Source organism: Ceratotherium simum, chromosome 10, assembly GCF_057802395.1.
Source record: "Ceratotherium simum simum isolate JZ-2026a chromosome 10, ASM5780239v1, whole genome shotgun sequence".
Lineage (NCBI taxonomy): Eukaryota > Metazoa > Chordata > Mammalia > Perissodactyla > Rhinocerotidae > Ceratotherium > Ceratotherium simum.
Window position 1 is genome coordinate 9,767,017 of NC_141909.1, and position 13,291 is coordinate 9,780,307.

General features: G+C 39.1%; 1 protein-coding gene across 2 annotated transcripts; it reads left to right on the top strand.

Moving 5' to 3' along the window:
- The first annotated feature begins 2,160 nt into the window (after nt 1-2,160).
- TEX30 (testis expressed 30) lies at nt 2,161-11,248 on the top strand. 2 transcript variants are annotated; one of them, XM_004423156.3, is made up of 6 exons: nt 2,161-2,247; nt 5,490-5,563; nt 6,052-6,282; nt 7,077-7,128; nt 7,698-7,903; nt 8,586-11,248. In XM_004423156.3, the coding sequence occupies exons 2-6, from the start codon at nt 5,549-5,551 to the stop codon at nt 8,757-8,759; spliced, it is 678 nt and encodes a 225-aa protein (XP_004423213.1). In that variant the 5' UTR covers nt 2,161-2,247; nt 5,490-5,548; the 3' UTR covers nt 8,760-11,248. The 2 variants fall into 2 exon arrangements, with proteins under 2 accessions (XP_004423213.1, XP_087292000.1); XM_087435874.1 differs by lacking the exon at nt 2,161-2,247 and adding an exon at nt 2,631-3,899.
- The last annotated feature ends 2,043 nt before the right edge of the window (nt 11,249-13,291 follow it).

The following is a 13,291-nucleotide window of genomic DNA, read 5'->3' on the forward strand; positions in this document are numbered from 1 at the left end:
AACAGACTACCACAAATTTAGTGGTTTAAAACAACGTGAATTTATTCTCTTATGGTTCTGGAGGTTAGAGTCTGAAATCAGTGTTACTAGGGTAATAAAGTCCCAATAGGGCTAGTTTCTTCTGGAGCCTCTGTGGGGAGTATGCATTTATTTGCCTTTTCTGGCTTCTAGAGGTGCATTTCTTTTTCTTTTCTTTTTTTTTTGGTGAGGAAGATTGGCCATGAGCTAACATCCGTTGCCAATCTTGCTCTTTTTGCTGAGGAAGATTGGCTCTGAGCTAACATCTGTGCCCATCTTCCTCTATTTTGTATATGGGATGCCACCACAGCATGGCTTGATGAGCGGTGCATAGGTCTGCACTCAGGATCCAAACCTGTGAACCCCGGGCTGCCAGAGCGTGTGAACTTAACCACTACGGCACTGGGCTGGCCCCTAGAGGTGCATTTCTTACATTTCTTGTCCTGTGGCCCCTTCTTTCATCTTCCCAGCCAGGAGTTTAGCATCTTCAAATTTCTGTTTCATCACATTGCCTTCTGTCTCTCTGAATGTTATAGCAGTATTATTCATAAGTCAAAAAGCAAAAACAATCAAAATATTCACCAACTTGTGAATGGATAAACAAAATGTGGTTTATCCGTAAAATCTAATACTATTCAGCAATAAAAAGAAATGAGTTATAAGAAGGAACAAAGTACTATTACATGCTACAATATGGATGAATCTTGAAACCATTATTCTAAGTGAAAGAAACCAGACACAAAAGACCACATATTGTATAACTCCATTTGTATGAAACGCCCAGAAAAGGCAAATCTATAGAGATAGAAAGTAGGTTAGTGGTTGCCTAGAGTTAAGGGTAAGAACAGAGAGTAACTGCAAATAGTCACAGGTTTCTTTTTGGGGTGATAGAAATGTTCTTAAATTAGATGATGATGGTGGTTGCAAATGGTTGTAAATTTACTGAAAATCACTGAATTCTACTCTTAAAGTGAGTAGATTTTAAGGCATGTAAGTAAAGTTGTTCTACAAAGCACAGCTAGAAAATTAGGAGACAAGAAATGTTAATTAAGACTTTGTAATTCAGGAAAAAGCTTGAGATAAATGACAGTAAGTGGTTTTCTGGATTTTATTTCCTTAGATGTGCTATGACAGAAAAGATGGCAGTTACCAATTGCACTGGGCTTGGGGAAGATTCATTCATTCAAAAAATATTGATTTGCCAGGCATTATTCCATACACAGGAGATTCAGAGAAAAATAACAACAATGAAAAACCCCTGTCTTCATGAGGAGTTTACAGTTCAGAGAGGAGACAGATACGTTCATAGTATGTTAGTGACCAGAGTAGAAGAACAGGAAGTGTGGATGAGGTGATTAGGGAAGGCCTCGCTGAGAAAATGACATGTGAGTGAAGACGGCTAGCCACTGGCTTCTGTCCTAGTAGAGGGAACTGCCAGGACAAAAGCCCGGTAGTGGGGGCGTGTCTGGTGGGTTTGGGTGCGAGGATAGCAAAGACGCCCAGGTGCCTAGAGCTGAAGGAGCCAGGGAAAGGAGAACAGCAGCAAACAGAGAGCTAAGAGGTGAGGGACCGATCATATAAAACCTTGGTGGTCACTGTAAGGCCTTTGGCTTTGATTATGGGGAAACGGGAAGTCTTTGGAAGGTGGCGGGCGGGTGTGTTTCAGCAGGGTCCCACTGGCTGCGGTGTTGGTAACGTAGCGAAGAGGTGGGGGCAAGGGTGGGAACAAGCGACCATTTAGCTGACTATTTCAATAATTCAGGCAAAGATGATGGTGGGGCTTGGACCCATCTGGTAGAAGTATGAGAAGTGACTGGATTCCATATACATTACAAATAGAGCCCAAACGATTGACGGATTGATCGCGGGGTGTGAGATAAAGCGAACAGAGTTGACCCCAGTTTTTTGACCTGCGCAACTATTGGAACGGAGTGGCTGGGATGGGGAAGGGTCCAGAATGGAGTAAGTCGGGGTTGAGGCGGCGACTGGAAGTAGCTCCTTACCCACCGGTCGGTGGGCACACTCGGCCGGGTCACCGCGGGCAGAGGCGGGAAAACTCCCGCTCCCAGCGTGCCCCGCGCGCCGGCCCGCGCCCGGGGGCGGGGCCAGGGTGCGCATGCGCAGTCGCGGAACGCGCTGGCGGGTGCGGCGAGGCGGTCCCTTCGAGCGTGGTGGTTTGCTCCCTGAAGGGAGTGAGGGCGGTTAGGTCCCCGGCCACTCTCCTATCCGGTAAGTGCGGCGGCGGTTGGCGCCGCCACATGGGGGGACGGCTCCCCGAGAGAGTGCTGGCGGGAAGCGCGCCTCGCGGGCCCGCCTGAGGGGTTTGGGGCTCGCGGCCGTGACCCCTCAGGGGCTGTTGGTCGGCTCGTGAGGCGCTCGCTGGAAGTTCGGTGCCCGCGAGCACCGGCCGCTGGCGCGTCGTTCGGACGCCGGAGTGAGGGGCGTGCGGGCGGGGAGAGCCGGACGGGTCCAGCCTGGGTCGCACGAGCCGGTCCCGGCGGCTGGCCCGAAGCAGCCTCCGAGCTCCGAGGCGTGGCGGCGGGCCCTCGGGACGCGCCCGCCCGGCCCCGAGCCCGAGCGCCCGTGGAGCCGCTGAAACGATTCTCAGGGGCCGTTGAGTCCCAGGCTCCCGGAGACCTGCCCCGAATTTCTCCTGCGCCGTTCGGTGCGTGTCGTGGACCTGGCAGGTTTGCGACCCTCTGAAGACTTGAGCTCCTAACGTTTTGTTTGCCGCCGACCTCCAGCGTCCTGCTGCCGACGTAGCGGATAATCACAGGCGTCTCTCCGGTTGAGGGTTACGGAGCTTGTGGCGTTTTGACCCTTCGGCATAAGTGTGATCGCTGATTGCATTCTGAGTAGTAGCCTTGAAAGACCCTCTTGAAGGCTCACGGTGGGGACGCTGCCAAATGCAGCGCAGAGACGGTCGAGGAATCGCCGCGGCGTCTCTAGGAGGTCGGCCGTGGTGTCTCCACTGGCAGTTGAAGACGTGGAGGCCGAGCCCGGCCAACCCTGCCCTCTCTGACTCCGGAGCCAGAGATGACGACCTAGCCTGTCTAGAGCAGGTTGCGGTGGGAGTACATCCTGGAACGATTTCGGTGTTTCCTGTAGTCTAGAACATGTGCACCGGTTGTGAAGGACAGACTGTTCCTCATGAAGTCTGGGAGGGAGTAGAGTTTTCCTGAGAAAACACACAGAGAAACAAGTTGTTGAGGAATAGGACAGCATCCTAGGTTAAGACAGTGGGTTGAATACATGTGTCTCATTTTACTTCCTCCTGAAATCTCACTCAAATTGCAGGAAATGGATTTTTAAAAGACATAAGCCCACAAGGATGGAGGGAGTGGGAAAGGAAACAATAGCGATAAAATATTAGGCTCTAGAAAGCAAATGTCTTAGCAAGCCGCAGTGCAATTCTAAACCAGCAGCAGGGCGAACTGTGGAATAATTCTCTATAAACCACAGAACCTTCAAAATGCATAGAAACTGGCAGCACTGGACACCTTGGGCACTGGCGATGAAGGTAATGGTGCTGGGGATGGACGTGGAGGGCTTAAATAAAGATGACTGAGGGGAAGTCTGTTTGAGAAGCAGATGTCCAGCTCTCCTTCCCCGTTGCACACTGTGGGGTGACTGCCTTTCTCCTGTTAGAAGACTGAGGCTATTCTCTTGAGAAGATAAAACAGGATCTTTGAACCAGGGCACCCCAGGCACAGTTAATTATGGGGCAGTGTTTATGAAAACAGGGACACTGAAGGCTGAAGTCCTTCATCCTCCATCTCCCACTCGAATCCCAGAACTTTACAGCCAGACTAATAAGAGAATTCAGGCTCAAGCAAGAGAATTCTTCTACACACACGGTCACATATATGGAAAGATACACAGTAAGTTGATCACAGTGGTTGCTTCTGGGAAGAGAAAGGAACTCCATGGCTGGGGGAAAAGAATGTGAGGAGACTTAACTATTTACATTTTTGTTCTTTTAAAATTTTTACCATGTACATATATTACCTATTCAAAAAAATGTATTCCTTAAAAAAATTAATTGCAAATGAATATGCCCTTTGACACAGTAATTCCTCTCCCAGGAATTTATCTTATAGACATGTGAAAATAATGTAAGGATGGTGCCACTCATTGCAATATTGCTTTAGCAAATTTGGAAACAATGTTCATTAATAGATGGTTGGTGAAATAAATTATGTACCGCCCTTCCTTGGTATAATCTGCAGCCATAAAAAAAATGAAAGAAGCTAGTTGTATGAAGAAAAGAGTAATCAAGATATATGTTAAGTTGGGGGAGATGTTTCGGAAAAATATATCACCAGAGTATAAAAAGAAAAAGGAGATGTGTGTGTGTGTATATATATATATAAAATATCTGGAAAGATATGCAAGAAGTGGGTAATATTGGTTGCCTTTGGAGAGGGGATCTGGATGGCAAGGCAAAAGTGGAATGAGGGAGACTTTTCACTGTATATTTTTGGTGCTTTTTGAATTTTGAACCATATTGTTATCTATTCAATGAATGAATGAATAAGGGTTAATGGGAAAAAATGGATGAATAATGGAGATCCTGATGTTGGTAATATCCTGAACAATAAAAAATCTCTTACAATAGGAAGGAATGCTGCATAACAACCCCCAATCTCAGTGGCTTACAACATTTCATGCTCTTGGTTCCTCAGGTCAACATTTCATGGTTCTTCAGTGGTTTAGATCTTGGCTGGACTAAGCTGGACTCCAGACTTTAGTTTTGAGTTCAGATCTGCTCCATGTGTCTTCATTCTGGGACCTAGGTTGAAAAAACAAAAATACCTGGAGCATGCTTTTCTCATGGCTGAGGGTGAGAGTTGGAGAGGACTTCTGGAAATTTGCCATGCCTCAGCTGAGAAGTGGCACATTGAAACTTCTACATATATTTCACTAGTTAAAGTGAGTCACATAGCCAGGCCCAAAGCCAAGAGGGTGGAGACATACACTCTGCCTGCCTACTGGAAGGCTCTGCAAAGTCACATGACAGAGAGTGTGGATGTATACTTCTATTGCAGGGTGGCAAGAAGACTTGGGAATAAAAATCATGAAAGAAATGCGTTAATAGAAAGATGCTGTGAAATTAAGTTGAAGATGGTTGAGAATAAAGATGCTTAGGGAAAAAAAAAAAAAAATATATATATATATATATGCGCCAAGATACAGCATTCTACTTCGATAAGAATTTTCTTAAGGCTTCCATGTCAAGGTATCACATTGGCTTTATCTTACATAACATCTGCCAGCTCCACACCTCGCCCTATAGCCAATTCTGAGTGCCCATAGGAACCTTGAAAATAATGAAATAAAGCACATGTAAAGGTACCAGTTCTTAGAGAAGTCATTTTAAATGTGTGCAGCTACTGAATGTGTTCATTCATGGTTGTTGTGTCATATCCATGTCTGCCAACCCACCTTTCACAACAGAATCTTCTTTTCAGGGAGATGTCCTTTGCTTCTCAGATGTAATGCACTCTAAGTTTGTTATTCAACAGTGAAAATGAGTCATACAGAGGTAATACATATTTTCATATGTTTTGCATCTTCAGAGTTCCTTTTTTTTTGTTTGTAGTCCTATGGCTCCAGAGTAATTTTCTTATTTTCAACTTGTACTATGAAAGACAGTGTAATATTAGTGGTTAAGAGTAAGGACTTTGGAGCAGACTGCCTGAGTTGGAATCCTAGCTAGTGGCTGTACAACTTTGGGCATGTTACTTACCCTGCTGTGCCTCAGTTTTCTCATCTATAAAATGGAGATAATAATAGTACTTGCCTCATAGAATTATTAGGGAGGTTAAATGACTTAATACATATACAGCACTTATAATAGTACCTGACACACAATAAGAACTTTTTAAATATTAGCTCTTATTAATATCAGTGCTTTTTATTTGGAGGCCATGACTTGAATCATGGGTCTCACAACACAAACACATATAGTTATTCAGTTGTCTGAATAGGCAAGGAAGTAATTTTTGATCCCTTTATTCTCTTGAATTCCAGGTTAAATTAAAAATACCTTTTGGAAATAAATTACTAGATGCTGTTTGTTTGGTACCTAACAAGAACTTAACATATGGAATAATTCTTACACATGGAGCGTCAGGAGATATGAATCTTCCTCATTTGATGTCACTGGCATCCCATCTTGCATCTCATGGTTTTTTTTGCCTGAGATTTACCTGTAAAGGCCTTAATATTGTACATAGAATTAAGGCATATAAATCAGTTTTGGTAAGAAAATTTCTTTATTTTTACTTATAACAGGATTCTGTTTAAGATAAATTTTATTAGCAGTCATTTGGTTTAATTTAAAAATCTTTTAATGAGCATTCTTAGAAACTCAACAGTAGTGGTTTGTAGTTGAAGGCTGTGTAGTGGTCAGATTTCTCTTTTTTGCCATCAGTTAGTTTCCATGGAGATGAATGCTCATGTCATAAATGTTCCTCCACAATACTGCCAAGGAAGCTACTTATGATGTAATTTTCTTAATGAAATTATATAACTTTAGAATATAGTTCTGGATATTTTGCCCACTATACCATGAATGTACAGATACAGCATAGTTTTCTGTGTATGTCGTTTAGAAACTAAAATCCCTGGATAAAACAAATCTGAAATTTCTTTTAATCCAAATTATTTCAAGTTTGTTAAGTTTTTCAGAACTTTAAATTAGATATTAGTATTATTAGTATCATTTTATATTAGTTGGAAGCTTTTACTGGCTTTTTTTTTTTTAAACATAATTTGTTCTTTAAAAATATTTTAGTACTTGATTTTTTTTAGACAGGTAAAGTGATTTTTTGCTCACATATTTGCCTGTACTACCCAACATACGATTTGATAGTGAAGGCATGACCAGAAGAACAAAGAACTGGTTAGCTCTTTCAAGAAGAATCCCATAAGATTTTGTGGTTGTCTTTGCAAAGATTTTCATACGTTTCAGTAACGATGAGAAATAAATGTTGGTTTTCCAGTGGAATATTTTATGGGAGAAGAATTGATAATTTTTTGGTGGATTTTTCTAGAATTACCTAAGGACCTCAGGAGAATACAGACTTGCAGGTGTTTTCCTTGGAGGTAAGTTGCAATATTTGTGAATACTTGTTTTTAAATCTACTCATATTAATATAGGAATAGGTAATTGAGAATTAAAATTAATTGATGACAGGAAACTAATTTAGGATTTTTTTGTTTTGTTTTGGTATGTCACTTCCTTATATAACTTACATTCCTTATATAACTTGATATATAAGTATATCGAGGTACTTTATATATTTAAAGCAAATTTAAACCTCATACATATGTATTGTAACCTAAAGGTCTCTCCTTTTTGTTTATATCCCTGAATCACTCTCTCTCTCTCAAATGATTCCTTCACAAGAATTGTCCTCACCTCTTTTAAGTATTCTTTAGAAAAATAATTCCTTTTTTTTTTCATTTGATTGAGGATTAGTTTTTAGCTCTTCATAAGGATATAGGTGTGCATTATGTGTATTGCAACTTGTTAATTGCCATCTTTTGGAGTTAAGTGATTTGTTGATATACAAATATGATGAATGAACAGTAAATGAAGTCTAATTTGCCACATTATCACCACTACTTTATGTGAGTGTTTACATTTTAAACTGAATTTTAATTGTTTTTAGGTCGTTCAATGGGCTCACGAGCAGCTGCTTCTGTAATGTGTCATATTGAGCCAGATGATGCTGACGATTTTGTTCGAGGTCTCATTTGTATTTCTTATCCCCTGCACCATCCAAAGCAGCAGCATAAACTTAGAGATGAAGATCTCTTTCGTATAAAAGAACCTGTACTGTTTGTGTCAGGCTCAGCGGATGAAATGTGTGAAAAGGTGAATTATAACTTGCTGTTTGTGTGACTGAGAGAGAAAGAATGAGAGACAGAAATATCTTGGGAACAAGATGTTACCTGCAACATTCAGTCCCTTTAAAAGGATGCTAGTTTTGTGCCTTAATAACACTTTTGCTTTGGAGAACCTAAAAATATAAGCATACCAACAAAATTTATCTCCCTGGAAAGAGAGTTGGTAAATGGATTAACTCTTATTTGGGAAATGAAAGATGAATATCTGAATCTTGTGATTTTGTGATTACTAGACTGTACATTTGGTTTATCATTTCAACATTCAAGCAGATTCTTCAATTTGTTATAAAATTGACTCTTGAGAAAAAGTTGGTAACTTGTAAATATTATTGAATGTTAGTGTATTTCCCAGACCATATAATTTCCTTGTGAAAAAATTTTTAGAAGAATTTTTTTGCTTGAATTTACTTAACTTTTTATCATCAATAATGAATACTTGATCTGTTCTGTGGTATTGCTGTATCTGAGAGACGTGGCATGCCACTTCTGTGCACATTTCCTTACATATTCCATTGCCTCAGAAGTAGTCTGTGGAGTAGGTATTGAATGAATATTTAGCAAATGGATCACAGTATAGGTGGGGCGGGAGAGAATCTTTACTAAACACCAATAGACCATTAGTCTAGTATCCTCTTCTTTTTTCCCTTTAGAACTTGTTGGAAAAAGTGGCACAGAAAATGCAAGCTCCTAATAAAATCCACTGGATTGAGAAGGCAAATCATTCCATGGCAGTGAAAGGACGGTCAACAAATGATGTTTTCAAAGAAATAAATACACAGATTTTGTTTTGGATCCAGGAAATCACTGAAATGGACAAGAAATAACTGTCTTTAGTTAAAAGCCATGTTATTTTGAATACAAATACAGTTAATTTGACAAGGAATAGCATACCTCTCAGCATTATGAGATATATTTCAGACTAATGTTCTTATTGTTCAGCCATTTTTAAAACACGTTTTAATTGTGAAGTTAATGTCTTTTACAAAGTGTCTTTTGAAAGCACTGTTATAGTTGTATAAAGATGATGTACAAATATTGAAGGTGGTCTAAATATAATTTATTTTCATTAATATAGTTAAATTTTGAAAAAAAATTAAACATTTGAATTTTACAACGCAACTTTTGTCTTACTGCTGTGCAACTGAGAAAGTACTCTAATTTTGCAGAGCAGTGTCATCTTTGAAAAAGGAAAACTACTTGGGGCCAGCCTGCACTCATCAGCCATGCTTTGGCAGTGACCCACATACAAAATGGAAGATGGGCACAGATGTTAGTTCAGGGCTAATCTTCCTCAAGCAGAAAAAAAAAAAAAAAAAAAAGGAAGATTGGCAACAGATGTTAGCTCAGGGTGATTCTTCCTCAGCAAAAAAAAAAATGGAAAAGAACACTAACTTTACTATAGTAAATTTAGTCAGTTTTATAGAATGTACACATCTGTTCACCTAATCTTTTAATAAATCCCAAAGGATAGGAATGAGGATACATTTTCAAATATGGGGACTCTGAACATTGTTTTTAGAATGAAGTAACAACTTTCATTCAAGAAATAGTGAAGCCCTGTTATAGGCTAAGCCTCATTAGGTTTGAAAGATGAGTAAACACTTGGAGCTTAAATATGGTGGGGCAACTTAATGTCTAGACCTCTCTCTGATTAACGGGAGAATGAAATAAGGACTAAAGAGTGGGACTAACATCTGTGCTGTATCTAAGCAGGGTTAGAGCACTTAATTTTGCCTTGGAAAGTTCAGGTATCACCTGGACTGGACTTGAATGGTATCGAGTTATATATTAAAAATGTAGTTTATTTCCCATAAAGGCCACAACATGTGATGAGGCTGATATTTAGATATAGATAAGTTTGTAGTGAGGAGTGGTTTTCTATAATAAGAAATTAACTCCCTGATTTTTCTACTGCTCTAATGTTAGGCCCTTCAGACGGCCCCAGGGTAGCCTGGGCAGCTTGATTTTTGAGGTCCCTCATTCCTTCTGCTCTGTTGGAGCCAATGGATTTTAATTATTTGTTATTTTTTCTAAATAGTGCATAAAGAATGAAAATCCAGATAACAATGTCCAAATTGTTTATATTATAGAATGACATCGGGTATAGCTACAAAATCAAAATTCCTATGTCATTCAGTGTATGATAGTTACTTTTGGACTAAATATCTTGAACAAGGCCTAAATTTTTAAAAATAGCATATAATTAATACCTAACATTTGAAATTTTAAAATAAGACATAAAAATATAAACATAAAAAATATCCAGAGCTGACAAATATAGTCTATTAACAAGTAAAAATGAATTGGGAAATATTAATATTGTAAACCATAAGTAAAACTAATGAGCAAAAGGAAAATAAAAAGAAAACTTATTATAAGGCAGACCATAATATAAAAGTACAATGAAGAAATAGATTTAAAACTTTACTAACCAGGCTATGTAGTTATAATATTCAAGTTTTCAAATTAAACTATAGGCATAATATGGATGACCACTCAAAGGTACTACTTCAAATATAGAGATAATGTAGAAGCTCATTGGAAGTTGATTTTTCTGTGAGTTGTCTATAAGAAACTACTGTTCCTGATTGATGCAATGGCTTGTCATTTGAGAACTGTACACATCCGTGGTTGGGGAACATATAACTCCTAGAGAAAGATATGAGCGAGATCTCTAAGGCTGAAATGAATGTTCGTGAAAAGGTCCCATTTGCTCCACTGCACAGGTTTGCCACAATTTGCAGGGAGAATGTGCAACCCCTTCAAATTTGAGATTATGGTCAGAGCTATACTGGCGCCTCCTCTGGAGGCCCGCGTTAATGGCACGACTACTCACCTAGACCACTGGTTCTCAACTGCAAGTGGGTTTGCCCCCTAGGGGAGACTTGACAATGTCTGGAGACATTTTTGGTTCTTAGACTGGGGGTGCTACTTTGAGTGGTCATCCATATTATGCCTATAGTTAGTTGTTCAGTGCCTTATTCATTATTTAATAAATATTTGTTGTATTGAACTAAGATATTTACAGAAGGAGAATTTATAACCATTATGAGCAACCTCTGGTTTTATATTGCTATTTTATACACCTATTGGCACTTTTTTCTGATACATAAAGAACAAAAACCTAGTTCACAATGTCCAAATAGTTCAAAAAATGTGACATTGGTAGATAAAATAGATTTTTTAAAACTAATAGAATTGTTATCTGAGCGTTTTCTTGTAGTGTCTATATTACTGTTACTAATGGGATTTCTCTGGTGTTCCTTATTTTTTGTCTTCGTGATTTTAAAAAATAAATCTAGTTTAGCATTTATTTTTTATGCTGCACAGTTGAGATTGACATAGCAGGGTTTCTAGTGCAAAAGACGGAAGCGTCCAGGCTGAAAACTAGGTAATTATACTGTTATTAGTAGGCAAGTACATAAGTAACAAGCACGACAAAGCCCTGGAGGGGGATACTCTTTACCTCTATGCGAACTTAAGCCATCAGCAGGAGTGATACACAGAAGTCCCTTTTCAGTTCTTATAAGCTATTCTGTAGCGTACTAATTAGGGATTCAGTGCCATAAAGCTCTGAAAGATCTAAGGAACTAGAGAGTTATTAAAACATTGAGCCCCCTTTAAGGTAGTTAACATTAAATGAAGTAGAGAATGTCTGCCATCAGGCAAGAGAAATTGTGTATTTTGCCAGCTGCATTAAATTTTGTGGAAAAACCCAGCAGAATAAAATCATCCAGATTGTATATGTGGGTGGGGTCAGAGAAGAGAGTGTATTCATCCAAGAAAAATTCAGAGGAATTGCTAAAGTTTCTTTTAAAACTAATGAATTCCTACCATGCATTCTAGAGGGCTATCTTTTGCAAAGAAACCCCAAGATCACAGTTAAACCTAAATAAAGATTGTAAATACCTGTAGGCTATGGTCCAGTAGACTGGAAGACTGCAAACTCTGACACTTAGGATGTGTCATTGATCTCATTATCTCCATCCAATATTCAGGGAAAGTAAGAGCTCAATAAATCTTTCTTGCACTCAGTTAAACTTATGTGACAGAGGAGGCCTAAACAGTTAACTCTGGTATAAAGAATAATACTTCTTTCCTCAACCCACCTTGAATAAGTAAAGGCAAAGTATTAATTACGTCTTCAAAGGGAAAGTGCTGTAAATCCAAGGTAGTGTTAACATTTTCATTGATAGTCCAGACTTTCTTGTCTACTTGTGATTAAACTACTCTCTAGACTTTGAAGGAAAGTGAGCAGTACTTAGATCTGGCTCTGCCCCACCCTAATTCTGACATCAGGAAGGGTCACAAGTGGCTGGTCCGTGGAATTACTAGAGACAGGGTGAAAAGGAAATTCACCAGGAGACCATTCCAAAATCTAACTTTGGTTTTCAGCATAACATTAGGTTGTTGAAGAAGAACATTGCCAACAGGCCCTTCTGGCAAAAAGAAATATAAAATGAGGTGTTCTATTTTAAGAAAAAATAGGCCCATAAAAGACAAGCTATCGTGTGTCCTACATAGGGACAATGAGACATATTAAAAAAATTATTTGGTATTTATCTGAAATTCAAATTAAACTGGGACATCTAGTTTTTTTTCCTTTCTAAATCTGGCAACCCTATATTCATATGTTCCTGATCACCAAGAAGCGTAATATACACTATTCTGGTGGTAATAGAAAATGGTTATGTCTAATTCAAGTTTGTTCTACATTTTTTGAATTACAAGGCAGTGATAACCCAACTGTGCTAAGGGATTGTTTATAGAATTGTGAAATTAATACAGGATTATTGTAAAATTTTTAATTAAAAAACTACTCACAGCACCATATATGTCTCACCAAGGAACTTTCATTATTGCTGAAGTAAGTTGATATGAGCTCAGTTAAATACCCACTATGACACGTACCTCACTTGACTTAGGCCCAGAACAGTCACTGCTGCACTTGATAAGACATTGAGCGGCACTGGAAATTTTTTTCTGGCAGAGCGTTGCATGTGGTTATGAGATGGGCATACCACCTTTTTGTGTTTTGGGGCATCTGAAATCGAGGACTTCAGAATGAGACATCAATCTATTTCACATACTACATAATAATGTTGAAGCAATTTTATTTCTTTAAAAAAGCACTACAGGATGGATTAGAAGATAATACATTTTTGACATTATGGGACCTTCTAGAGTCCTGGATTTCTCAAAATGATTGCATAGCAGTCTTCTTTATAGTTTTCCTAGGAATTATTTTTGAGATAGTACTCATAAAGATTTGTACATCCTTTCAGAAGAAGCCTACGCTTGCAGAAAAGGGTAATTCACATGCCCAGGAGGTAAGAACAAATGGTTGATTTCCTTC